The 26,164-nt window shown below is 45.9% G+C and overlaps 1 protein-coding gene across 1 annotated transcript in view; it reads right to left on the bottom strand.

Annotated features, from left to right (window-relative positions):
- NRXN3 (neurexin 3) overlaps window positions 1-26,164 on the bottom strand; it is a 376,989-nt gene that overhangs the window by 5,289 nt on the left and 345,536 nt on the right. Inside the window, exons 10-14 of the mRNA XM_063946596.1 lie at window positions 7,407-7,526; window positions 6,592-6,973; window positions 5,767-5,957; window positions 3,117-3,290; window positions 1,073-1,099 (exon numbers count right to left, since the gene is read on the bottom strand). Of these exons, the coding sequence (XP_063802666.1) occupies window positions 1,073-1,099; window positions 3,117-3,290; window positions 5,767-5,957; window positions 6,592-6,973; window positions 7,407-7,526 (894 nt within the window). The remainder of the gene's footprint in view (window positions 1-1,072; window positions 1,100-3,116; window positions 3,291-5,766; window positions 5,958-6,591; window positions 6,974-7,406; window positions 7,527-26,164) is intronic.

Below are 26,164 nucleotides of genomic sequence, written 5' to 3'. Positions count from 1 at the left end.
TGTAAAACAGGATGTTCATAAATAACATATTCCTACACAGGCGCATAGATAACACACTCTTTGCCCAGCACTTTGCGGGTAATAACACACAGAGGTCAGATAGAAGACTAAATATAGAAATATCCGACTCCCACAGGAGGCTACACGTTCCTTATAGCTTTTATAAAAGTACATTTATATACACACTAAAAGGCTTACAATTCATGCCACATTCACAGCTACATTAACAGAACAATTTACATTGCTGCTAATCAATGAGACTCATTGGCACCATTTCATGAACGTCTGGTACCATTGTGCCGTGTTCGGTGCTTCCTCCTATGGTGGGACCTGTACCATCCACTCTACTGTAACCAGAGTTGAATTTGCTTTTCATGCATTCCCTAGCATGCGATAGGGGTGATGGACCCTGCAAGTCTTTTCCTGTCAACAGACGCATTGTTTTGCTCTTTGCTAAAGGAAGTTCCATCCATTCTTTGGATGTGGACTACCTGCGATCTGCTAGAACCCCCAAAGCCCTCCCCATCCTGGCACCCAAACAGTCCTGCCATTGTGTGACATGCTTCACTGGATGGGACGAGGTGCGGAGCACAGAATGACATTGCAAGGTACAGGGAAAACACTGCATGCAGAGGACACAGGTGACCAGACAATGAGGAGACTCACCAAGGACATAGTCAGCACTGAATGGTTACTAAGGTCAAGCAGGGATCAAACGTTCCAGGCATGGAAACCTCCACCCTCCACCCAAGTGTCCTAAGAAAGGTAAACACATCCCTAGCCAGATCTACACCAGATCTAGCCCATCTCTCCCAGCAAGGCTGGTGAAGGCTTTTCCACCTGAGCCAGATATTACCAGGTGTGGAGAAGCTGGACCAGTTACTCTGTGTTACAACATAACCTAATATTTCAGTGCTGATTATGCTTTCACAACACAAACAGCCAAACCAGTAGCCAGTCAGCTCCACAGTCTTCTCATCAGAATGAGTCCCCAGGTGACACAGGCGCCCCCTGGCTGTGGTGTGGCTGTGTTACAATGGGAACGCTGGTTAGGAGGATATGGGCAGACTACCTTGTAGATTAGCTTTGGTCAAAGCATCTTTGTTAGCCAAGGAACAAAAATAAAGCAGATGTTAGTACAGCAGCAATTCTCGGGGTACCCATAACCTCAAGCCCCCACCACCACCACTTAACCTTCACAACCTCACCCCACAAGCAGAAGCATCCAACTGTAGGGCAGCCTACATCCAAGCAGTGAGCAGCAGATGGCAAGCAGCCAGCAGGTCCTGCGCACAAGCAAAGCTCACAGTGCAGGAAACGACAGAGCAAGCACGCTGCCTTTTGCTGGGGGGAGGAGGGGGCGGGGTGGACCTGCTGAGACCCAGCCCCCGAGGACCGTCACCTTGTCTCCCTAGATCACAGGTGCACCCATGGTTTATTAAAACACATAGACAGATTTATAGTGACGCGGGGGCAGTCACAGCTCAATCTCAGAACTCACAACTTCATCCTTTTGCAACCAAAAGGTATTAAAACAATCAGCTCCTGTCAATGTGGCAGTCACAAAAAATTTAATACACTCATGACACTCCCCATATGACACCCCCACCATATGGTAGATGCATTTGAGAATTCTAAATGGATGATATTTTTATTTATAGAGTTTATATGTTACAAAGAGTTGTCAGTTTTGTATTTTTACAGATGCGTAACTCCAAATTAAATATGCTTTACTCTGGGTTTGTACATTGACTGATGATACCTGGCTGTAGTACTCATTGAAGCCTGAGCCTGTGAGGGGTGGCGCTGTTTGATGCCGACAGAAATACATCAGAAAGTCAGCCTGCAGTGTATGTACTGTATCAGTGTCAGTATGTGACCCTAGTGTAATAACCAATTTAGCAAAATAATTCTAGTTATAAGAGGGAACGGTGACGCGAACATACTAGTTATACCTTGTAATGATGATTTATTTTAAAACGGCCCAATATAATCCCTGTTAATATCCACAGTAAAATATCCCAAAGTATTTCTACATATAAATTATGCAACAGTATCACTTACAATAAAACACCCCCCCCCCCCCCTCCCCCCATGCAGTACTAGGAGCTAAGTGCAGGGGACACTCTGTCAGTGATGTGGGTGGAGATAACAACCTACAGCATTCTAATAATTGAAGACAGGGCACTTTACTACCTGGGGAGAATTACCAAGACACAAGGAGCAGTTGCGCGTAGGAAAAAGGTGTTGCAACTCGCAGGAACTAGATATAGTAAAATGACTGCCCGAATCCATATGGTTTCTATGGGTTACATCAGTTGAACCTGTACATCAGTTTTCCTAAAACAGTTCCTCCCCCGTGTATGACAGAATGGGAAGGGGGGGGGGGGGGGGGTTGTAAAGTGAGTGAAGTAAGTGATGCAACAAGTTCTCTCTCAGATGGCTGAACGGGAATATCAGTCCCCCCCAACAAAACAAGACGTTAATGGCTTAAAGCTGTGTTTATTGGCAATTGGCTGTACATAGAACACCTAGCATTGACACCTAGAACACCCAGCTACTTATCGTTGTTGGTGCTTTCATTAGATAGACGCATGGACCATCTCTTAGCCTATGTACATGGCTTACATTCAGTATACACTGCATACATTCCTTCTTCAGGACACAATGAAATCACATTTTACAGTCACTTCCATTCATCATTTTGACTGTAAGCTCTTTGAGCTACTGTAGGACATCAGCTGCCAAAGTCTGATGTTCTAACATCTAACATTGCTTGGTAAAGTAATGTTATAAACTATAGTTGCAAAAAAGAAAATACAAAAATAAAAATGGCTTGGTCAATGAAATGAGTTTCCCATTTGTTGTCGCAGAGTGGAAACATGGGATGTGGAGGGCGGCTGGAAAGACTCAGTCCTTGTCCTAGGTGGCGAGTGGCTGATTGTCATGGAGTGAGAGGAGGGAGAGGAGAATGGAAGAGAGCATCAGGGTGAAGAAGGAACTTGACGCTGTAGTGGTGCAGGAGAGCGATGAGGATGGGGGTGGGATGGACGCGCCAAGGAATGGTGTGAAAAAGTCCCAAAGGCGGACGTTGCCTTCACTGTATGAGGTTGTACCTTCACATCCACGCTCGATCTGGCCGCTGCGGTGCAAGGCATCACTGATCAGGTCAGGTAGTCGTCCATTGAGGTCCACGGAGGCTAGGCAGCCTTGAAACCCGTCACGTGATGCCACCAGTTTAGGCAAGTTGGTGTACATGCCCTGCGCCAAGCCAGCAATGTATAAGTCACCTGTGGGCACAGAAGTAAGTTAAATAACTGGTCAGAGATATTACAGAAGATGCATCTCGTCCATCTTTCCCAATGATGGAAATATAACCACCACTGGCTAGGCTGCAATGTATAAGGCCTCACTCTGTCCAACCAGATATCGAGTTAAAAATACAACCGATGGATCCAGCCGCAGCGTAGGATAAAGCATATAGAACTGTGGTAGATCACGTCTAAAAGGGCAGATAAACTTCCGTGACAGACTGGAGCTATGGTCCTCATTGTGAGTACGGCAACGATTCTGCTGCAGGAACTAGTTACTCCTCTCACTTCATCAATAGGGGTCTATATACTAAGCCCTGAAGAGAGATAGGGGGTCATTCCGAGTTGATCGCACGCTCCCGATTTTCGCTGCGCTGCGAACAGGTCATTACTGCGCATGCGTATGCACCGCAATGCGCATGCACGTCGTACGGGTACAATGCGGATCGTTGCTGAGCTATATATTTAACGAAGAATCCATTCGCACAGCCGATCGCAAGGAGATTGACAGGAAGAGGGCGTTTATGGGTGTCAACTGACCATTTTCTGGGAGTGGTAGGGAAAACGCAGGCGTGTCCTGGCGTTTGGAGGGCGGGTGTGTGACGTCAATTCCGGCACCAAAAAGACTGAAGTGATCGCAGCGGCTGAGTAAGTTCAGAGCTACTCAGAAACGGCAAAAATGTTTTTGCAGAGCTCGGCTGCACAGGCGTTCGCAACACTTGCAAAGTGAAAATACACTCCCCCGTGGGCGGCGACTATGCGTTTGCACGGCTGCTAAAAACAGCTAGCGTGCGATCAACTCAGAATGACCCCCAATAGAATCATCGGAGATAAAGCACCAACCAATCAGCTCCCAACTGTCATATTTCTAACACATCCTGTAACACAGCAGTTAGGAGCTGATTGGATGGTACTTTTTCTCCGTCCACTTTCTCTCTCTCCAAGGATTAGTACATAGACCCCATAATCTAGAATGTCCTTAGCCTAGCAGTGCTGTTGAGCAGGTTCATGATCATGTACGGTTTACATTACTTTATTTATGTTAAATATTTTTAACGAAGTGTCACTTGTACAAAAAACTTTCTGCTGCAATACCGGGATCAGTAACTTCTCAGTATAGATCCAATCATTATAAACACTGGAAATGAGAAAGACAAGACTAGCACAGTTCAGCCACATTGTGTGTGCAAGCTGCAGAATAAACACCCTGTTCCTGACATCAGGGCCGGTTCTGGCGCTCTGAGTGCTCCGGGCGGCAATAGGGGGCGTGGCTTCGTACAGGGGGCGTGGCCATTTACGCCCCCTGTACAGACTGAAATGATGTGCGGTGCGCGATGAAGTCATCGCGCACCGCACAGCAAAGGTCCTCTCCACGAAGGGAAACTAGAAGCGTAGCGTCTAGTTCCCTTCGTGGAGAGGACCTTTGCTGTGCGGTGCGCGATGACGTCATCGCGCACCGCACAGTAAAGGACCTCTCCACGAAGGGAAACTAGACGCGTACGCGTCTAGTTTCCCTTCACAGCGGCAGCGGGGGGACAGCGGCAGCAGGCGGCACACAGCAGCAGCGGATCTTGCCCTGGTGCGGCGCCCTCCGGAAGGCGCCGCCCCGGGCAAAAGTCCTGCTTGCCCGTGGCAAGATCCGCTACTGCCTGACATACAATACCAATGCTTCTTCTCTCACTGCCTGTAGTGTTAATCGCATCACTATCTGTGACTAGCAGAAATCAGAACATTATATGCGGAAAATCTGTTTACACCAATTTACGACATCTCAATACTATTTCTATGGTGGTCATTCCAAGTTGATCGCTAGCTGCATTAATTCGCTGTGCAGCGATGAGGCAAAAAAAAACGGCACTTCTGCGCATGCGTATGCGGCGCAATGCGCACGCGCAACGTACTATTACAACAAACAATGTCGTTTCACACAGGGTCTAGCGAAGCTTTCCAGTTGCACTGCTGGCTGCAGAGTGATTGACATGAAGTGGGTGTTTCTGGGTGTCAACTAACCGTTTTCAGGGAGTGTTAAAAAAAAACGCAGGCGTGCCAGGAAAAAACGCAGGCGTGGCTGGGCAAAGCAGGGCGTGTTTGTGACGTCAAAACAGGAACTGAACAGTCTGAAGTGATCGCAAGTGCTGAGTAGGTTTTGAGCTACTCTGAAACTGCACAAAAACACTTTGCCGCCGCTCTGCGATCCTTTTCGTTCGCACTTCTGCTAAACTAAAATACACTCCCAGTGGGTGGCGGCATAGCGTTTGCACGGCTGCTAAAACAACTCAGAATGACCCCCCATGTCATAAATACAGAGGTCAGATTATCGCTTGATAGCCAGAATTCTAGTCCAGTCCAAATCAACCTCCACAGTGAGTAGCATTTACATTTTCCATGTCCACCATCTTCCCACCAAAAGACCTTCACTAACAATGGAAACTCTACTGACACCTCCAGTTCTCACCTTTCAGATCCAGATTCTTTGCGCCATTAATAACCTGCGTCACGGCCTTGGCATCGACCTTCAGCGTATGCGTGTTGCTGTTGTCGCGCGTTATCACTACGTGGTGCCACTGGTTGTCGTTGAGTTGGCGTTCGCTGTTCCCTTTGATGACGTTGGGGCCATTCCCAAGGTCAAACACATAATGGATGTACCTAGAGAAAGCAGGCGAGTCAGGGGGGAGGTTCTGGACAGTGTAGCCTGAACCCACCCTTGTCAGACCACTTGGAGATAATCCGCTACCCACAAAGCCCAGAGATGATGTCACTGGTTGCTAGGGAGAAAACGCCACCAGGGTGCGATGTAGATCATAATAATTCAGGACTAAACAAGGGGAAAATTACGGAGGATAACAAAATAATTAGGAAACCGAATGGAACTTTTCAGTAGGGATAACAATATGTTATATGCAGGTAAAGCTCGTTTTTCCAAATCAGCTATTTCTCCGGTCCATTGTCAGAGTGGGATTTACCAGTGTGAACGCACCAGCAAAACACTGAACTGGCCAACAAATATTAGCTGAAATTGCGCACTGCATACAGACATGTACTAGTCCCACTTGTTCTGTCAACATACACAGCAAATTCCCACAAAATACACTGAGCCAACTGGCGCAGTGCGGGCACACTCTGCATCAGGCATTAGGTCTCATAATGTCAAATTATGAATTTATATCCCGAAATAAACAAAAAAATAATAATTCTATTACATCTTTAACTTCCTCCCACTGTCACATTAATTCCCAGCACACTAATCCCATCATCTCCCCTTGACCTCATCGTCTCATACCCCTTGACCAGCTCCACCGCGATGAAGTCATTGCCATCGCCGCTGTTGAAAAGAATGAAGCCGTCTGGTGATATGGTCTTGAATTGGAAGAAGAGGTGCATGGAAGTGTAGGCTTGCAGGGTGGAAAGGGTCAGGTAGCTGGCCTTGGTCCTGAAGGTGACAGGATCAGCAATGATAGGTCTTATGCCAAACCGCGCTTTCAGCTCACAGTAGTCTATGTCTCCGTTCTTGCACAGGTCAATGTAGAGAAGACCATTGAACATAAGGCTCTGGAGGTGCCCAATGAACCTTGAGGGCACAGCAGAGGCAAAGCGTTTTTCTGTCATCACTCCAGTCTCAATGTTGTGGAACTCCAGGCGGGTGTGGTCACCCGCCATAGTACCTGGGTAATGGGACCAAAGTCATTAAGATGTCAGGTCATACACAAACAGCAATGCATCTGCAGGTACCAGGGAATTAATTTCACATGCTAGAAGGGGATTACTATATATTTTTTTTTTATTTACCTAAATATTATTCACCAGTGTAATAAGTGTTGCGTTATTTAACAGATGAGCTATAATTTAACCAGCAGTTGTGAGTACTATAGGAGAATGTGGACTAGATGGCTCAAATCAAGCTAAAGACTGCCATCTTCTGGTCAAACCCAAGAATGCAGGTCAACAAAAATAAATGCAGGCAGGATAGAACATGGAAATCCTTATTGCTTCACAGACCCAACATCTATTGCAGATCAACCTGTTATTATCTATTGTGCTAACAAATATAAATGGTATCACTTAGAATATTACAATCCAACTTTCTGCACATCTCACCTTCTGCTACATCATCATCCACTGTTAGTTTAAGGGTCTTCCCTCGGCGGACCACTCTGACAGTGTGCCACTCATTATCATTCAGCTTCTGCCCAGCATAAAGAGTTTCTGGACCCTTACCTAACATACGGTGGGAGAGAGGTGTTACTGTCACACGTCACTGCATCAATAACCTATACATCCTCATTATCAGGACAGGATCAGACAGCGCCGGGTCTCTATATATAATATACAGAGATCTCCGACTGGGTGTTATTATCAGGATAGGATCAGACAGCGCCGGGTGTCTATATATAATATACAGAGATCTCCGACTGGGTGTTATTATCAGGATAGGATCAGACAGTGCCGGGTGTCTATGTATAATATACAGAGATCTCCTGACTGGGTGTTATTATCAGGATAGGATCATACAGCGCCGGGAGTCTATATATAATATACAGAGGTCTCCTGACTGGGTGTTATTATCAGGACAGGATCAGAGAGTGCCGGGTGTCTATATATAATATACAGAGATCTCCTGACTGGGTGTTATTATCAGGACGGGATCAGACAGCGCCGGGTGTCTATATATAATATACAGAGATAACCTGACTGGGTGTTATTATCAGGACGGGATCAGATAGTGCGAGGTGTCTATATATAATATAAAGAGGTCTCCTGACTGGGTGTTAATATCAGGACGGGATCAGACAGTGCCAGGTGTCTATGGGGTATATGCAATAGCGGGCGAATTCGCGGCAATTATCGCCGTTTTTTCAATTCGACCAAATTCGCCAGGTGAATTCCGGAAGGTGGCTTCCGGAATTCACCATATGCAATGAAAAACGGATTCGCCAGAGTCGCGGGCGAAAACGGCCGATTTGGCGGATTTTGCCGCGATTTTAAAAAACGGGAAAAAACGGGGAAAAACCCGAAAAAAAAATGGCGTGGGGTCCCCCCTCCAAAGCATAACCAGCCTCGGGCTCATCGAGCTGGTCCTGGTTCTAAAAATGCAGGGGAAAAATCGGCCAGGGATCCCCCGTATTTTTAAAACCAGCACCGGGCTCTGCGCCTGATGCTGGTGCCAAAAATACGGGGGACAAAAAGAGTAGGGGTCCCCCGTATTTTTAACACCAGCATCGGGCTCCACTAGCTGGACAGATAATGCCACAGCCGGGGGTCACTTTTATGCCGTGCCCTGCGGCCGTGGCATCAAATATCCAACTAGTCACCCCTGGCTGGGGTACCCTGGGGGAGTGGGGACCCCTTCAATCAAGGGGTCCCCCCCCCCCCAGCCACCCAAGGGCCAGGGGTGAAGCCCGAGGCTGTCCCCCCCCCCATCCAATGGGCTGCGGATGGGGGGGCTGATAGCCTTTGTGATAAAATAAAAGATATTGTTTTTTCCATTAGTACTACAAGTCCCAGCAAGCCTCCCCCGCAAGCTGGTACTTGGAGAACCACAAGTACCAGCATGCGGGAGAAAAACGGGCCCGCTGGTACCTGTAGTACTACTGGGAAAAAAATACCCAAATAAAAACAGGACACACACACCTTGATAGTAAAACTTTACTTCATACGCCGACACACACATACTTACCTGTGTTGACACGCCGACTGCAACGATCTCCGACGATCCGAGGGTACCTGTCAAAAAATTATACTCACCTTCCAGCGTCCAGAGGTCCAGGTCCAGAGGTAAATCCACGTACTTTGTAAAAAAACAAACCGAACACGATCCACCGGACTAATGAAAGGGGTCCAATGTTTTCACATTAGACTCCTTTCCCCGAATGCCGGGACATCACGTGACTCCTGTCACTGATGTCCCTTCAGCCAATCAGGAAGCGCTACTGCCGTGGCGCTCACCTGATTGGCTGGACGCCGTCTGTACTCTGACAGCGCCTCGCAAAGCCGCTCCATTACTTTCAATGGTGGGAACTTTGCGGCTAGCGGTGGGGTCACCCGCCGGTCAGCCGCTGACCGGCGGGTGACCTCACCGCTAGCCGCTAAGTTCCCACCATTGAATATAATGGAGGGAGCTGTGCGATGCGCTGTCACAGCGATCAGCCAATCAGGTGAGCGCAACGAAGTTGCGCTTCCTGATTGGCTTAGAGACCTGTCAGTGACAGCTGTCACTGACAGGTCTCAATCGTGGAAAGGTGTCCCATGTGTCAGCATGGGACCCCTTTCAGTCCGTTCTGGAGCGGGTATTTGCGTTTTCTTTTTTTTGCCAAGTACGTGGATTTATCTCTGGACCCTGAGGTGAGTATATTGAACTTTGCTTTTCAGGTATCCGTGGATTCTACATGGAGAAGAGGACCGATGTTGGCGTGTGAACATAGGTAAGTATGTGTGTGTCGGTAGTGTGAAATAAAGTTTTACTGTCGACGGTGTGTGTGTCCTGTTTTTATTTGGGTATTTTTTTCCCAGTAGTACTACAGGTACCAGCGGGCCCGCTTTTCTCCCGCATGCTGGTACTTGTGGTTCTCCAAGTACCAGCTTGCGGGGGAGGCTTGCTGGGACTTGTAGTACTAATGGAAAAAACAATATCTTTTTTTTATCACAAAAGGCTATCAGCCCCCCCATCCGCAGCCCATTGGATGGGGGGGGGACAGCCTCGGGCTTCACCCCTGGCCCTTGGGTGGCTGGGGGGGGGGGACCCCTTGATTGAAGGGGTCCCCACTCCCCCAGGGTACCCCGGCCAGGGGTGACTAGTTGGATATTTATTGCCACGGCCGCAGGGCACGGCATAAAAGTGACCCCCGGCTGTGGCATTATCTGTCCAGCTAGTGGAGCCCGATGCTGGTGTTAAAAATACGGGGGACCCCTACTCGTTTTGTCCCCCGTATTTTTGGCACCAGCATCAGGCGCAGAGCCCGGTGCTGGTTTTAAAAATACGGGGGATCCCCTGTCAATTTTCCCCCCGCATTTTTAGAACCAGGACCAGCTCAATGAGCCCGAGGCTGGTTATGCTTTGGAGGGGGGACCCCACGCCATTTTTTTTCCTGATTTTACCGTTCCAGCAATAAAAAAAAAAAAAAAAAAAAAAATTATTTTAAAAAATATATAAATAATATTTGTGCCTCCCCCCCCCAAAAAAAAAGTACCTAATCCCTTCTAATATAAATAGATCTGCTATTCCAAAAAAAAAAAACACAAAAAAAAACATGTTTAAATTTTTTTTATTTGTTTTCACCCTCCAAAGTGTGGCGGATTGAAAATCGCGAATTTGCTGTCTAAAAGCACTGCAGGCGAATTTCCAAACTTGAATTGAATATGCTGGAGGCGAATTGCAGCATCTGTACCATTGCAGAAAAGGCGAATGCGGAAAAAGGCGAATTGAGAAAAGGCGAATTTTGACGGTCCGTTTTTTTGCGAAAAAGTACTGCACTGCATAGGCGAATTGATTTTTTGAGGCGAAAACGTTCCGGAATTCGCCTTTTTTTGAAATTCGCCCGCTATTGCATATACCCCTATATATACTATACAGAGGTCTCCTGACTGGGAGTTATTATCAGGACAGGGTCAGACAACGCCGGATGTCTATATATAATATACAGAGATCTCCTGACTGGGTGTTATTATCAGGACAGGATCAGACAGCACCGGGTGTCTATATATAATATACAGAGGTCTCCTGACTGGGTGTTATTATCAGGACAGGATCAGACAGTGCCGGGTGTCTATATATAATATACAGAGATCTCCTGACTGGGTGTTATCAGGATAGGGTCAGACAGCACCGGGTCTCTATATATAATACACAGAGATCTCCCGACTGGGTGTTATTATCAGGACAGGATCAGACAGCGCCGGGTGTCTATATATAATATACAGAGGTCTCCTGACTGGGTGTTATTATCAGGATAGGATCAAACAGCGCCGGGTGTCTATATATAATATACAGAGATCTGACTGGGTGTTATTATCAGGACAGGATCAGACAGCGCCGGGTGTCTATATATAATATACAGAGATCTCCTGACTGGGTGTTATTATCAGGACAGGATCAGACAGCGCCGGGTGTCTATATATAATATACAGAGATCCCCTGACTGGGTATTATTATCAGGACAGGATCAGAGAGTGCCGGGTGTCTATATATAATATACAGAGATCTCCTGACTGGGTGTTATTATCAGGACAGGGTCAGACAGTGCCGAGTGTCTATATATAATATACAGAGATCTCCTGACTGGGTGTTATTATCAGGACAGGATCAGACAGTGCTAAGTGTCTATATATAATATACAGAGATCCCCTGACTGGGTGTTATTATCAGGATAGGGTCAGACAGCGCCGGATGTCTATATATAATATAGAGAAATCCCCTGACTGGGTGTTATTATCAGGACAGGATCAGACAGCGCCGAGTGTCTATATATAATATACAGAGATCCCCTGACTGGGTGTTATTATCAGGATAGGGTCAGACAGCGCCGGATGTCTATATATAATATAGAGAAATCTCCTGACTGGGTGTTATTATCAGGACAGGATCAGACAGCGCCGGGTGTCTATATAGAATATACAGAGATCGGAATGGATATCATTACCAGGACAGGATCAGACAGCGCCGGGTGTCTATATATAATATACAGAGCTCTCCTGACTGGGTGTTATTATCAGGACAGGATCAGACAGTGCCAGGTGTCTATATATAATATACAGAGATTGCCTGACTGGCTTTTATTATCAGGACAGGATCAGACAGTGCCGGGTGTCTATATATAATATACAGAGGTCTCCTGACTGGGTGTTATTATCAGGACAGGATCAGACAGCGCCGGGTGTCTATATATAACATACAGAGATCGCCTGACTGGGTGTTATTATCAGGACAGGATCAGACAGCGCCGGGTGTCTATATATAATATACAGAGGTCTCCTGACTGGGTGTTATTATCAGGACAGGATCAGACAGCGCCAGGTCTCTATATATAATATACAGAGATATCCTGACTGGGTGTTATTATCAGGATAGGGTCAGATAGTGCCGAGTGTCTATATATACAATACAGAGATCTCCTGACTGGGTGTTATTATGAGGACAGGGTCAGACAGCGCCGGGTGTCTATATATAATATACAGAGATAACCTGACTGGGTGTTATTATCAGGACAGGATCAGACAGCGCCGGGTGTCTATATATAATATACAGAGATCTCCTGACTGGGTGTTATTATCAGGACAGGATCAGAGAGTGCCGGGTGTCTATATATAATATACAGAGATAACCTGACTGGGTGTTATTATCAGGACAGGATCAGAGAGTGCCGGGTGTCTATATATAATATACAGAGCTCTCCAGACTGGGTGTTATTATCAGGACAGGATCAGACAGCGCCGGGTGTCTATATATTACATACAGAGATCGCCTGACTGGGTGTTATTATCAGGACAGGATCAGACAGCGCCGGGTGTCTATATATTACATACAGAGATCGCCTGACTGGGTGTTATTATCAGAACAGGATCAGACAGCGCCGGGTGTCTATATATAATATACAGAGGTCTCCTGACTGGGTGTTATTATCAGGATAGGATCAGAGAGTGCCGGGTGTCTATATATAATATAGAGAAATCCCCTGACAGGGTGTTATTATCAGGATAGGGTCAGACAGCGCCGGGTCTCTATATATAATATACAGAGATCTCCCGACTGGGTGTTATTATCAGGACAGGATCAGTGAGTGCCGAGTGTCTATATATAATATACAGAGATCTCCTGACTGGGTGTTATTATCAGGACAGGATCAGACAGCGCCGGGTGTCTATATATAATATACAGAGATACCCTGACTGGGTGTTATTATCAGGACAGGATCAGACAGCGCCGGGTGTCTATATATAATATACAGAGATCTCCTGACTGGGTGTTATTATCAGGACAGGATCAGACAGCGCCAGGTCTCTATATATAATATACAGAGATCTCCTGACTGGGTGTTATTATGAGGACAGGATCAGACAGCGCCGGGTGTCTATATATAATATACAGAGATAACCTGACTGGGTGTTATTATCAGGACCGGATCAGACAGTGCCAGGTGTCTATATATAATATACAGAGATCTCCTGACTGGGTGTTATTATCAGGACCGGATCAGACAGTGCCAGGTGTCTATATATAATATACAGAGATCTCCTGACTGGGTGTTATTATCAGGACCGGATCAGACAGTGCCGGGTGTCTATATATAATATACAGAGATCTCCTGACTGGGTGTTATTATCAGGACAGGATCAGACAGCGCTGGGTGTCTATATATAATATACAGAGATCCCTTGACTGGGTGTTATTATCAGGACAGGATCAGACAGCGCCGGGTGTCTATATATAATATACAGAGATCCCCTGACTGGGTGTTATTAGCAGGACAGGATCAGACAGCGCCGGGTGTCTATATATAATATACAGAGGTCTCCTGACTGGGTGTTATTATCAGGACAGGATCAGACAGCGCCGGGTGTCTATATATAATATACAGAGATCTCCTGACTGGGTGTTATTATCAGGACAGGATCAGACAGCGCCGGGTGTCTATATATAATATACAGAGGTCTCCTGACTGGGTGTTATTATCAGCACAGGATCAGACAGCGCCGGGTGTCTATATATAATATACAGAGGTCTCCTGACTGGGTGTTATTATCAGGACAGGATCAGACAGCGCCGGGTGTCTATATATAATATACAGAGATCTCCTGACTGGGTGTTATTATCAGGACAGGATCAGACAGTGCCGAGTGTCTATATATAATATACAGAGGTCTCCTGACTGGGTGTTATTATCAGGACAGGATCAGACAGTGCCGGGTGTCTATATATAATATACAGAGATCTCCTGACTGGGTGTTATTATCAGGACAGGATCAGACAGTGCCGGGTGTCTATATATAATATACAGAGATCTCCTGACTGGGTGTTATTATCAGGACAGGATCAGACAGCGCCGGGTGTCTATATATAATATACAGAGATCCCCTGACTGGGTGTTATTATCAGGACAGGATCAGACAGCGCCGGGTGTCTATATATAATATACAGAGATCCCCTGACTGGGTGTTATTATCAGGACAGGATCAGACAGTGCCGGGTGTCTATATATACTATACAGAGATCTGACTGGGTGTTATCAGGACAGGATCAGACAGCGCCGGGTGTCTATATATAATATACAGAGGTCTCCTGACTGGGTGTTATTATGAGGACAGGATCAGACAGTGCCGGGTGTCTATATATACTATACAGAGATCTGACTGGGTGTTATCAGGACAGGATCAGACAGTGCCGGGTGTCTATATATAATATACAGAGGTCTCCTGACTGGGTGTTATTATCAGGACAGGATCAGACAGCGCCGGGTGTCTATATATAATATACAGAGGTCTCCTGACTGGGTGTTATTATGAGGACAGGATCAGACAGTGCCGGGTGTCTATATATACTATACAGAGATCTGACTGGGTGTTTTCAGGACAGGATCAGACAGTGCCGGGTGTCTATATATAATATACAGAGGTCTCCTGACTGGGTGTTATTATCAGGACAGGATCAGACAGCGCCGGGTGTCTATACTGTATATAATATACAGAGATCCCCTGACTGGGTGTTATTATCAGGACAGATACAGACAGGGTCTCTATATATAATGTAACAGGGTCAGGGGAACAGCTTTATGTAGCAGCTGAGAGATAACACAAGTTTATTGGTTTGGTGCAACTGGCCTCAGCAAGTTTTATTCTACAGCAAAACAGAAATAAACATCAAAATAAAATACATTGCCAGATGGCACTAACTAAACACAGGATAATCCTAACTCACTAAGAAAAACATACAAGGAGAAGCTTACGAGGCACAGCCCACTGATTTTCAACATCAGGGTTCTCTCTCACAGAGACTCCATAGTCTCTCCTCTTTCTCCAGGCAGTGTGAGAGACGGATGATCAGGCTAACAGCCATTGTAACACCCATACAACTGGAAGCCCTAATTAGTATTCTGTGAGGCTAAAAGTCTAAAGACCTTAACTGGGCCTAACTGGATGGAGGACCCGCCTTTTCGTCACACATCCAACCCCAGGACCCTTTTCCGGTTCTTACCAAAAGTTCTCAACAGAACCAACACAATATTTCTGGGGTTTTAAAACAAATATGTAAGAAACGTGGGGCAAATATATCTGCTTCCACCACTGTTCCGGCGATCTTGTCAGACTCCTCCAACCCCCACAACTGTTTTGAGCTAGGGGGCAGAACACTTAAAGCCCCTGAACAGAAGATGCAAGACAATGTATCCGCTTTTGCTAGTTGTGTCCGGATATATGTTCCAAAGTAAACATCAAGCCTTGCAAGGCTAAAAATCACGCTCTTACTCTGGCATTCTGCCCTTTATTCACAGACGTCCATTTTAACAGCACAGGATAAGTCACTAGTTTAAACCATCTGCACAAGAGGTAATACCTCAAGGTGTCTAATGCCCACTTAATGGCCAAGGTCTATTTTTCGACAATAGCGTACCTCTTTTCATGTTCATTGAGTTTTCTACTCAAATAAATAATTGGGTGCTCCTCTCCATCGTGGTTTTGGAACAACATGGCACCTACCCCTATCTCTGAGGCATCCATCTGAACAGTTGGGTCTTATCAACACTGGTAGTGTACATAACGCCACTTTTAATGCCTGAAATGCTTTTTCTGCCTCAGGATTCCATTTCTCCATATTTGGTCTGATAAAGGAACTGCAGCAGTGGCAAAATTAGGAATAAATTGTCAGTAATACCTGGTTAGCCTAAAGAAGGCTTTCACCTGTTTTTTTTATTTACCAGGTGGGGCCCATTTTGGATAGCCTCCATTATGTTCAGTTGGGGCTTAATCAGACCTCCTTCTGATTGAGTCCTACACCGCTTATACTCCCACTAAGTGAGACCCCCAGTCTGGACTGTGGATTACCACATCATCCAGACAGGCAGTTGCATACAACTTGTGAGGCTTTAAAATTCTATCCATTAAACGCTGGAAGGTTGCTGGGACCCAATGCAACCCAAAAAGCAACTATCCTATTTCTTCTGGAACACAGAAAGCTGTTTTTTTTCTTCTTCTTTTGCCCTGTTGAGATCTGCCAGTAACCTTTTGTCAGGACCAGTGTGGTGAGATATCTGGCTGTTCCTAGCCTATCAACTCACCCACATGGGGCATGGGGTACGAATCAAACTTGGACACTGTATTTAACTTATGAAAATCATTGCAAAAGTGTCGGCTGTCATCTGGTTTCAGAATTAGAACTATAGGGCTGGACCATTCAATATTAGACTCCTCGATGACACCAAGTTCTAGCATATTCTTGATCTTTTTAGAGACAGCCTCTAGCTGTTCTTCAGGAATTCTATATGGCTTTATGTTGACCTTGATTCATGGTTCTGTGACTGTCATGTCATGCTTTATTATGGCCATGGCCAGCGCTGAGGACATATCCCTGTTCATAATAAGGAATTCTTTATCCTCATTCTTTTGAGTACCTGATAATGGCTCTGACACCTTTACTTCGGGAACAGTGGGTATTGAAGTTACTGGTGGCAAAGGTTCAGCTGAACCTTGCCCACCAGTAACTTCAGCTGAACTTCAGCTGAACCTTGCCCACCAGTAACTTCAATCCCTATTGTTCCCATGTGTGGGTATGTAAGCCTGTTATCAGGATTTACTGGTTCCCCACTGATAACTTTCATATTTTCTCAAGGGTTTATCAAGGTGGTGTCCCTTAACTGTTCTGATGCAAACAGATACTTTTTCACTTCAAGATGAGGCATACTTTCAGCACCATCTACAGCTTTTCCTTACCCTAGAAGAGGTACCTAATTTTGTTCCTCATTGTCTACTTCTTCCCCAGTCATACTAGCAAAAGGACATTGGTCTGAGGGTTTCAAGGTTACACCTGTGGCCAGCATATCAACAGGATGGTCTACTGGCTCTATACCATTCACACCTGTGACCATAGGGGTTTCCCATAATTTCCAAAAATGGGGAAAATCTCCCTATTATAGCATCAAGTACTAAGGAAGGGCCCACTCCCACGTTAACAATAGCTGAACCAGTAGGGGTCCCAATATGCACTTCAGCAATATTATAATGGCGGGTGTCACAGTTTGGGTATGCTATGCTGGTGGTCAGGATTTTGATGCTGGGATTGTAATCCTTGTCAGGATGCCAGCACCAGCATTCCGAGCAGTGTCAGGATTCTGGCGTCTGTATTTTCCCTGCTGGGATCCTGACCAGATCCCGGCGTCACCATGTATTCAAGTTACACCAACAGTTGCTCGGCGGAACTTTACCAACCCATCTTTCACAAGGGTAATTAAGCTTCCCGAGTCTAACAATGCCTCTTCACGGTTACCTTTTATAAAAATTTCACACATTTTGTTTGCAGGTGTCCAGACATGTCGGTGGTATGTACGGTCGTGCACGTACTCGAAGAAGCATGAGGTTATGGTTATGCCCTAAAGTCTCCAGCTGCAGGAGGTGACCATGCGTGGCGGTCAGAGCATGAGGACACCTTCGGACTTGTAGCCTGCAGCGCAGTGGCGAGACTGCTGGGGTGGAATTTCGGGTTTGTCTGAATCAGCTCCCAGGGTCTTGCTGTATATGGGGGTAATTGTCTCCCCTCACAAAAAACAGCTATTCAGTGGGGGAGATTCAAATGTTTGAAAAGTCAGTTGGGAGTCTGTTTTTTTCCTATCTAATAGACAGGAAAAAACAGACGACCAACCGACTTTTCAAACATTTTAATTTCACCCAGTGAGTGCTGGGAGGGAGGCAATAGGTGCTGAGAGGCGGCTGCATGCAAGGATAGTGTGGTGAGTGCTGAGAGGGGTTTGGTGTGTTTTGGGCTGGGGTCAGCGTGTGCTGGAAGTGGGGTGATGAGTGCTGAGAGAGGTCAGTACATGCTGGGAGTGGGGTGATGAGCATCCTTACAATGTCACAATTTCTACACTCCCCAGGGGATGTAGAAATTGTTACATTCATCAAACCTCAAAAAAGCATTTTTTTTTCGGAGTTTGATCATGAAACCCTTCTCATCCTGAGATGGCGAACAGCCCCAGAATCTCTGCACAAGCTGTTTACACTGCAGCTTGTGCAGCAAGGCAGCCATGGTAGTATGGTGGAGGGGAGGCCGTGGTTGGAGAGAGCCAGGATATCACATTGCGGCGGGGGAAGGGGGTGCTGGGAGCCACAGTTGCAGAGTGACCCAGCAGCCGCAGCAAGGATCTGACGGGGGTCGAGGGGGAGCCATGGCTGAGTGGCAGTGCTCACCTCCCTGTGCAGCTGCGGATGAGCGCTGACGTCTGCTGCTGGCGGGGTGGGTGGACATCAATAAGGTCCTTGTGGCAGGGAGCGGCCTTGGCCGGGAGACAAAGGTGCGGGCGTCCATGACACTTAAAGGTGCCAGCGGAGGGGGACGTGTGACAGACATAAATACGGTGCGGAGTAAGGGAGGGAGCAGGGAGGGTACAACAGTGACACCGGACAAGGTGGTGGTGGGGTGCTGTATCCAGACACAGGGGTTGGGAGTGGTGGTGCGACTTCAGGGGGGGGGGGGGACTTATCACTTTCCAAAAAGCCCAGTTTTTCGGAAGTGATAATTTTCTCATGGTGGCATGATGAATCATGAAAAAATTGTGAGAGAATACAATGAGAATTGAAAACTAAAAATTCTCATTGCACAATTTATTTATGATAAAAATGCCCCAATGTGTGCTGAGAGGGGGTCAGAGTATGCAAGGAGAGGGCAGTGAAATCTGAGAGGTTCAGTGTGTGCTGGGAGGGGGGCGATTGTGTGCTGGGTGAGGGTCGATGAGTGATACGAGGGGGTCAGTGCATGCAGAGAGGGGGCAGTAAGTGCTGAGAGGGGTCTAGTGTGTGCTGGGAGGGAGGGGGTCACTGTGTGCCGGGGGGGCACTGACTATGGTGGCCAATCCCGGGATCGGTGGGATCCCGGGATTTAGGGCCAAAAACGGGCGGGATTCATTCCCGGGGATTGAGGGATCAGCGTTGAACGTCCACAGGACACTCAGACGGTGCCCGGCTTCCTTCTTCCAGCTCCCCAGCACAGCGTGAGAGGTCACGCTGCGTCGTCACACGCCGCCAGGAGAGAGCGGAGGATGTTCCCCACCCGCCCGCCCCCGGTATATGGTGAGTTATGTGTGCGTGGTGGCCCACGATTGGCTTCCCTAGGACTGACGTGCGGTGGGGTGAGGCAGAGCTTTTCCTGTCATACTAACGTCTGTGCCAGAGTTTTGACTGTATAAAGTATATGAAAAATACAAATAATTTTTTTGAAATATCTAGTTTGCATTATTCTAATCATTTTTTATGGACAAAACTCTGGAATAAAATGTCTATGTCAGGTGAGGCAGTGCCTCACCTGTGTATCTTTTCAGCACATCTCTGATCAAAACTCACCAAATTTCCCGGAGTTTATACTGCTGCACCTGTGTATAATGCCCACATGTACCTTTTGGCTCATATATTGCATATATTGCATGTAAATCTGGCTATGGGGCTAACCAGTGACTCCTGAGCCATTTAGCTCATCGCACGTCCCTGGGGTCGGTGTATGCTGGAAGGGGTCAGCACGTGCTGCAAGGGGCTCAGTAACTTACTTAGTTCCTTGGGGTATAATAATCTATATACATCAACTAATGTGGTTATTCAGTTTCAAGTTGGTCTGGCTTCATGCATGTATTAAACATGATAGACAGCAGTAAGTATGGACCTTGGCAATGTTTGCCCACTCCAAGGTTGTGCTGCAGAGAGATGTCTCTTGAAACTTTGGGGGGCCCCTTCAAAATTTTGCTATGGGGCGCACAAATTTCTAGTTACGCCTCCGACAGAGAGCACAATGTTTATCTCCTATTGTATACCATACACCCATTCCATTAAGGACTACAACAGCTGGAATTCCAGGAGGCAACGTTGCAAACTGCGACCACCAACGGGTATCGGTGCAATTTTACCCAAGGTCAATTCTCCATACCAAATGGTGAGCCATAACTTGTTGGAGGTTTGTTTCACTTATATTACACAGCATGCACTATATCATACTTGCCGACATTCTGGCTGCTCTCTGCGGGAGAGAGCAGCCAGGTCGGCTCAGCAGGGGGCAGGGGAGGGCTGTGACGTGGGGAGGAGGTGAACCGGAGGCGGGACGGCGTGGAGCAGGGGCGGAATGGGGCGGAGTTATAGCGTCACATCCTTTAAGCCGCGCCCCCCGCTGTGTAATGCCGCGATCCCCGGCATTACACTGCAGGGGGCGTGGCTATGATGACGCGATTCAGCAAGAATCGCGTCATCAACTGCCCGGACCGCCCACTTTACACACTAAGTGGGCGGACGGGCAGGGGGACCCCTGGTTCCGGGAGACTTGCCTGCTCTTCCGGGGGGCCGGGAGGGTCACCCGATTTTCGGGAGCCTCCCGGCCATTCCGGGAGAGTAGGCAAGTATGCACTATATACAATAGGTTTCTTTGTCGGTACCCACAAAACACGCTACGGATTAACGGTTGGAGAAGCGCTAGAACTACCAATCTTTCTGTAATCCTTAATAATTACATCAGGACCTGTCCCATTCTTAGGGGCTGTAATTGCGGTTCCATCTGCCTCCGAAATGCCACGTTACAGTGTTTTCAATGAAAACACTGTAGCATAGCATTTTGTATGCAAATACTGTGGCAGTCACACACAGAATATAGGCATGCTGTGTGTCATTTTAATCAACAGAAGTTGCTGGTGTGTCCTATTACATTACATTGCGTCTAAGACGCATTGTCATGGGAAAAACGCAAAAAAGGATGCACGACGCTACCAAGTCACACGGCACTCACGCATCGTGTAACACGACTTGTAGCACATGGAGCAAAGATGTAAGATGACAACATCTGTAGGACTTCCGAGTAGGACATCGGCCTATCATACTGCATGTTATTCTGGGGCTAATTTATCATATGGCATTTACGGGATATCCCCCCCCCCCAAAAAAAAGGAAGGGGGCGGGGGATCTGCAAATATTAAGTATCTCTCAAATGTATTTATGATATTTGCTGCAGTCCCTCATTTTCAATCGCAAAAGTAACCCCCACAGGTTGCAATGTGGGAGGGGGTGGATGGGGTGATTTATTTCCAAATTTACCAAGCTCCAGAATTCTTGACCCTGACACCTGAATGCGGCGTTTGCCAGTTTAACTTATTGGATACAATCTGCAAAAAGTACAAGGAGAGGAATCTGTAGGATCCTTCTCCGGAACTCTCCAATCACAGATGTGCGGTCACCAGACCGCACATGCGCAGAAGTACAGCCGCCCCGGAAAAAGAAAGGGCTCACTAATGCGATCACTTTAGTTTTACAGATCACAGGGATGGGCTCCTATCAGGGCCCCAACTTCTGCATGTGTTTGGTGGTACATGCCAGTGGTACATCATTTCTTATTACTGCGATAAGATATTATAATCTAAAAATGGGCCCCTTAATGTTTTACCCTGATCTAGTTAGTTCAAAACAATACAGTTGTAAAAATAATCATTAGAGTAAACGTTCCAACATAACATAGCTTTAAAAATTAAACTTTGAAGACAGCATGTGAGTTTTGACAGTTTTATATTTTGATTTTTAAATTGCAAAAATGTATGTGAGAAATACAGTATAAATGAATTGTTTATACTAATCTGAAGCAATTTTTTTTTTATTACATCTTGTCGATAGCAGATTTACTATATTGCTTTTATATATTGTGCCAGGGACAGCTTAGTTCCACATGTAGTTAATGCGGAATATCAGGATTTCCCAGGTGTAGAGCAGCAGGACTGAAGGGTCCAGTCCAGGTTTTGCCTCAATCAGTTGCATACCTCCAACCGTCCCGCATTCGGCGGAACAGTCCCGTTTTCCTGGGACAGTCCCGCTGTCCCACCCGTGGTGGGGTGGGGCACACACATCACAGCTCTGCATGGCAGAGCAGCAGGAGATGACGAGAATAGACGTCATGCGCACGCCATCTATTCACAGTGCCGGGGGGAGCCTGGGGACAGCTAGCATCTCAGACTTGCAGATGACCCATCGCTTTTTCAGAGTCTCCATCCCCTTTCGGGAGTGCGGGCACCTTTGGCGCCCGAAGAGTTTCAATTTGGACCTCTACAAAGTTGGGAGGAATGCAGTTGTCAGCCAGAAGCTAGGCTAATTAATTAACAGCACTTGTAATCTGCCTTTACGTATGTGTTCAGTAAACAGAGACATTGCTTCTGATGGTGACTAGCATCCAACAGGGGGTGTGGGGATGTCAAGGCCACTGAATCTGTACTTATGTGATCCTGTACTACTGTGAACTTATAGTGATGTAATCCTGCACTGCTATGCTGAGAGACTCCTATGCTGTCCTGCCTACCACAGAATAAAAAAATGGTGAAGGTTATCTAGTCTACGTGATTCTCGTCACAATATAGAGGTGCCGAAACATTTTATTGAATAGCAACTATATTAATTACACATTTCACCTTTGCAAATCTTGTGTGTAAAAATAACACAAACGGTCTGCCAGCAGGTACCCAGGTTTAACAGGTTGAGGACCACTGGCATATATCAAAAGGCATAACCGCCAAAATCCCTGACAGATCCTGCCTCAATGTAGATAGAATTCCTAATCTAGTAGACATCTCAACTGGATGGGCACATTTAAATGCCCACCCTGTGGAGACATAAGGCAAGACACATCAAGTGGACTATTGGTAAGTGTGTATGCACTTACAAATCATTAGATAGGTCAGCGGGTCAACCTGGTGTGTACTCAGCTTTAGGCACTAGGGGGAGGGATAGGTGGAGAATGCTTTCTGGAACGCCACTGGTCACATGTCTCTCCCGCTGCCGCTTATCATGTGACCACTGAAACCTAGAAGGCACCGCTGTCTGGACCTAGTAAGCCTCTGCTAGACCACCAGGGATGGTTTATAGACATTCTATCATGCTGACATGTCAGCTGTGTCCACATGATGAATGCAACATTTTAACTATGTCAGCAATTTGAATGTCAAAGTGATGACCATTGACCTAGTATACCACATGTGGTGCAGGGTCTTGGTACAGGAGCGATAGTTTTGGGGGTCATGTAACCTTCTTTGTGCTACATGAGGAGATTACAGGGCCTGTGATGTTAGTGTATTAAAATGCTTAATATTTGTAGACACTCCCTTACTAACATGTGTAAGCCTGAATCTTCAGTGATGGTCCCTGGGACCAGGGGGATGCTGGGAAGTGGGTGGTCCAGTGTGCAGTGTGCCTGGAGTTGGTGATGGAATAAACAGCACAGCAGTGAACTCACATGTCTCTGTGTCCTTATGACTGGATTTACAAACAAATGAACAAAACATGGTGTCAGAAGAAGTTTAACTTGGACTGCTAGTGCTCTCAGAGTGTGAAAGAATCCTGCAGAAGCCTGTAAGGCTGTGATACTCAGTGTCTGCTAAGCCTGCCGTGTGCGCCCCTCTTCAAACAGTGAGTAACCATGGATAAACTAGCTCCTCCAACAGGCATGCTGATGTCTGGTAACTTGTCTGAAAACTGGAAAAGATTTAAGCAAAGGTTTAATATATATCTTGCTGCATGTGGAGCTGATATAGAGTCTGACAAAACGAAGGCATCCATTTTCCTCCATGTGATAGGAGAGGATGTGCTGGACATTTATAATAGTTTTCAGTTTGCTGAAGGGCAGAATATGGTGCTATCTTCTATAATGCAAAAGTTTGAAGATTACTTTGTGCCAAGGAAAAATGTGACATATGAAAGATATAAGTTTTTCACATGTGATCAGAAGTCTGTAGATGGATTTGATCAGTATGTTACAGAGCTGCAATCACTCAGTAAAACCTGTGAGTTTGGTGATTTAAAGGATTCACTGATTAGAGATCGTATTGTCTGTGGAATACCTGATAATGGACTCAGAGAGACTGCTGAGAGAGCAAGACCTAACACTAGACAAGGCAGTGACTATGTGTAGATCTGCAGAAATAACTAGATTTCAAGCCAAAACGTTACACAAGGAAGCTGATGCTGATGTACATGCAGTGCAGACAACAGAGCCAAGCAAACCTCCATTCTTAAGAATGAAGCAGTCTAAGCCACAGTCTAATAAGGAAATGTGTAGTAGATGTGGAAATGCTCACAATCCTAAAATGTGCCCGGCTTATGGTAAAACCTGCATGAAATGTGGTAGACTTAATCATTTTGCCAAATGCTGTAAAATGAAAAGTGAAATCAAAGTGCATGCTATTAAACAAACAGAGGAATTCTTTGTGGATTGCATTGAACTTTGCAGTGCAGATAAGAAAGAATGGATTGTTCCTTTAACTGTGAATGAGTTTGTCATTCCTTTTAAGCTTGATACTGGCGTGCAGGTGAATTTAATATCGTTTCAAGACTATAAGACTTTTAGAGTAAAACCTAAAATTCATCCAGCCAAAGTGAAAGTTACAGGGTACACTGGGGAGGAAATTCCTGTGAAAGGTACATGCTTAGTGACACTGAAATATAAGGGACAACAGTTTAAAACATCTCTACTGATTGTGGATAAAAATGTGCAACCGATTCTAGGATTAAGTTACTGTGAGAAACTAAGGTTGCTAAAGAAAATTTTTATGGTGACATCACAAGTAGAATATGACTGCAAATCGATGTTTACAGAATACAGAGACTTGTTTGAAGGTCGAGGTTGTTTGCCTGGAGAGCATAAAATAAATATAGACACGCAAGTTTCTTCAGTGATACACCCCTGCAGAAAAGTGCCGTTTGCGCTGAGAGAAAAACTGAAACAAGAGTAAAATCGCATGGAAGCCTTGGGTGTGATACAGAAAGTTGATGAGCCTACTGAATGGGTAAGCTCCTTAGTAATTGTTGAAAAGAAAAATGGACAACTCAGAATATGTCTAGACCCCAGAGATTTAAACAAAGCTATTAAACAAGAACATTTCAAACTACCAACCAGAGAAGAAATCATGTCGCAATTTGCGGGACAAAATGGTTCAGTAAATTGGACGCATCATCAGGATTCTGGCAAATGAAGCTAGATGAGGCCAGCTTAAAGCTTTGTACATAAAATACACCAGAAGGTAGATACAGATTTCTTTAACTACCATATGGAATATTGTCTGCTCCAGAAGTATATCATAAAAAGATACACATGATTTTTGAACATATTCCAGGTGTTGAAACGATGATGGATGACATTATTGTTTGGGGATCTACAAAGGAAGAACATGATTGTAGATTGAGACAAGTAATGGAACTTGTCAAGAAAGTGAATCTAAAGCTAAACAAGGACAAATGTGAATTTGGCGTGAATACACTTACCTTTATGGGCGACGTGGTCACGGATCAAGGTGTAAAACCAGACCCAAGGAAAATATCAGCCATAGTGGACATGGAACGTCCTAACAACAAAGATGACGTCAGAAGATTCCTAGGAATGATTACTTACTTAGGTAAGTTTATTTCTCAACTCTCTGAACGAACAGCCTCTCTTAGATGGTTGTTGGACAAAGATAACGAGTGGATGTGGTCACATGAACAAGAAGAAAGTTGGCAAAACTTGAAACAGATCATTACAGAGCAACCAGTGCTAAAATTCTTTGATCCTGCGAAAAGAATAAGAATTTCAGCAGATGCTTCGCAATTTGGCCTAGACTCAGTGCTGTTACAAGAACATGAGGATACATGGCAACCAGTAATCTGTGCATTAAGAGCACTGA

This window comes from Pseudophryne corroboree, chromosome 12 (assembly GCF_028390025.1).
Source record: "Pseudophryne corroboree isolate aPseCor3 chromosome 12, aPseCor3.hap2, whole genome shotgun sequence".
In the NCBI taxonomy this organism is placed as follows: domain Eukaryota; kingdom Metazoa; phylum Chordata; class Amphibia; order Anura; family Myobatrachidae; genus Pseudophryne; species Pseudophryne corroboree.
This window is presented reverse-complemented; position numbering and strand designations above follow the sequence as displayed.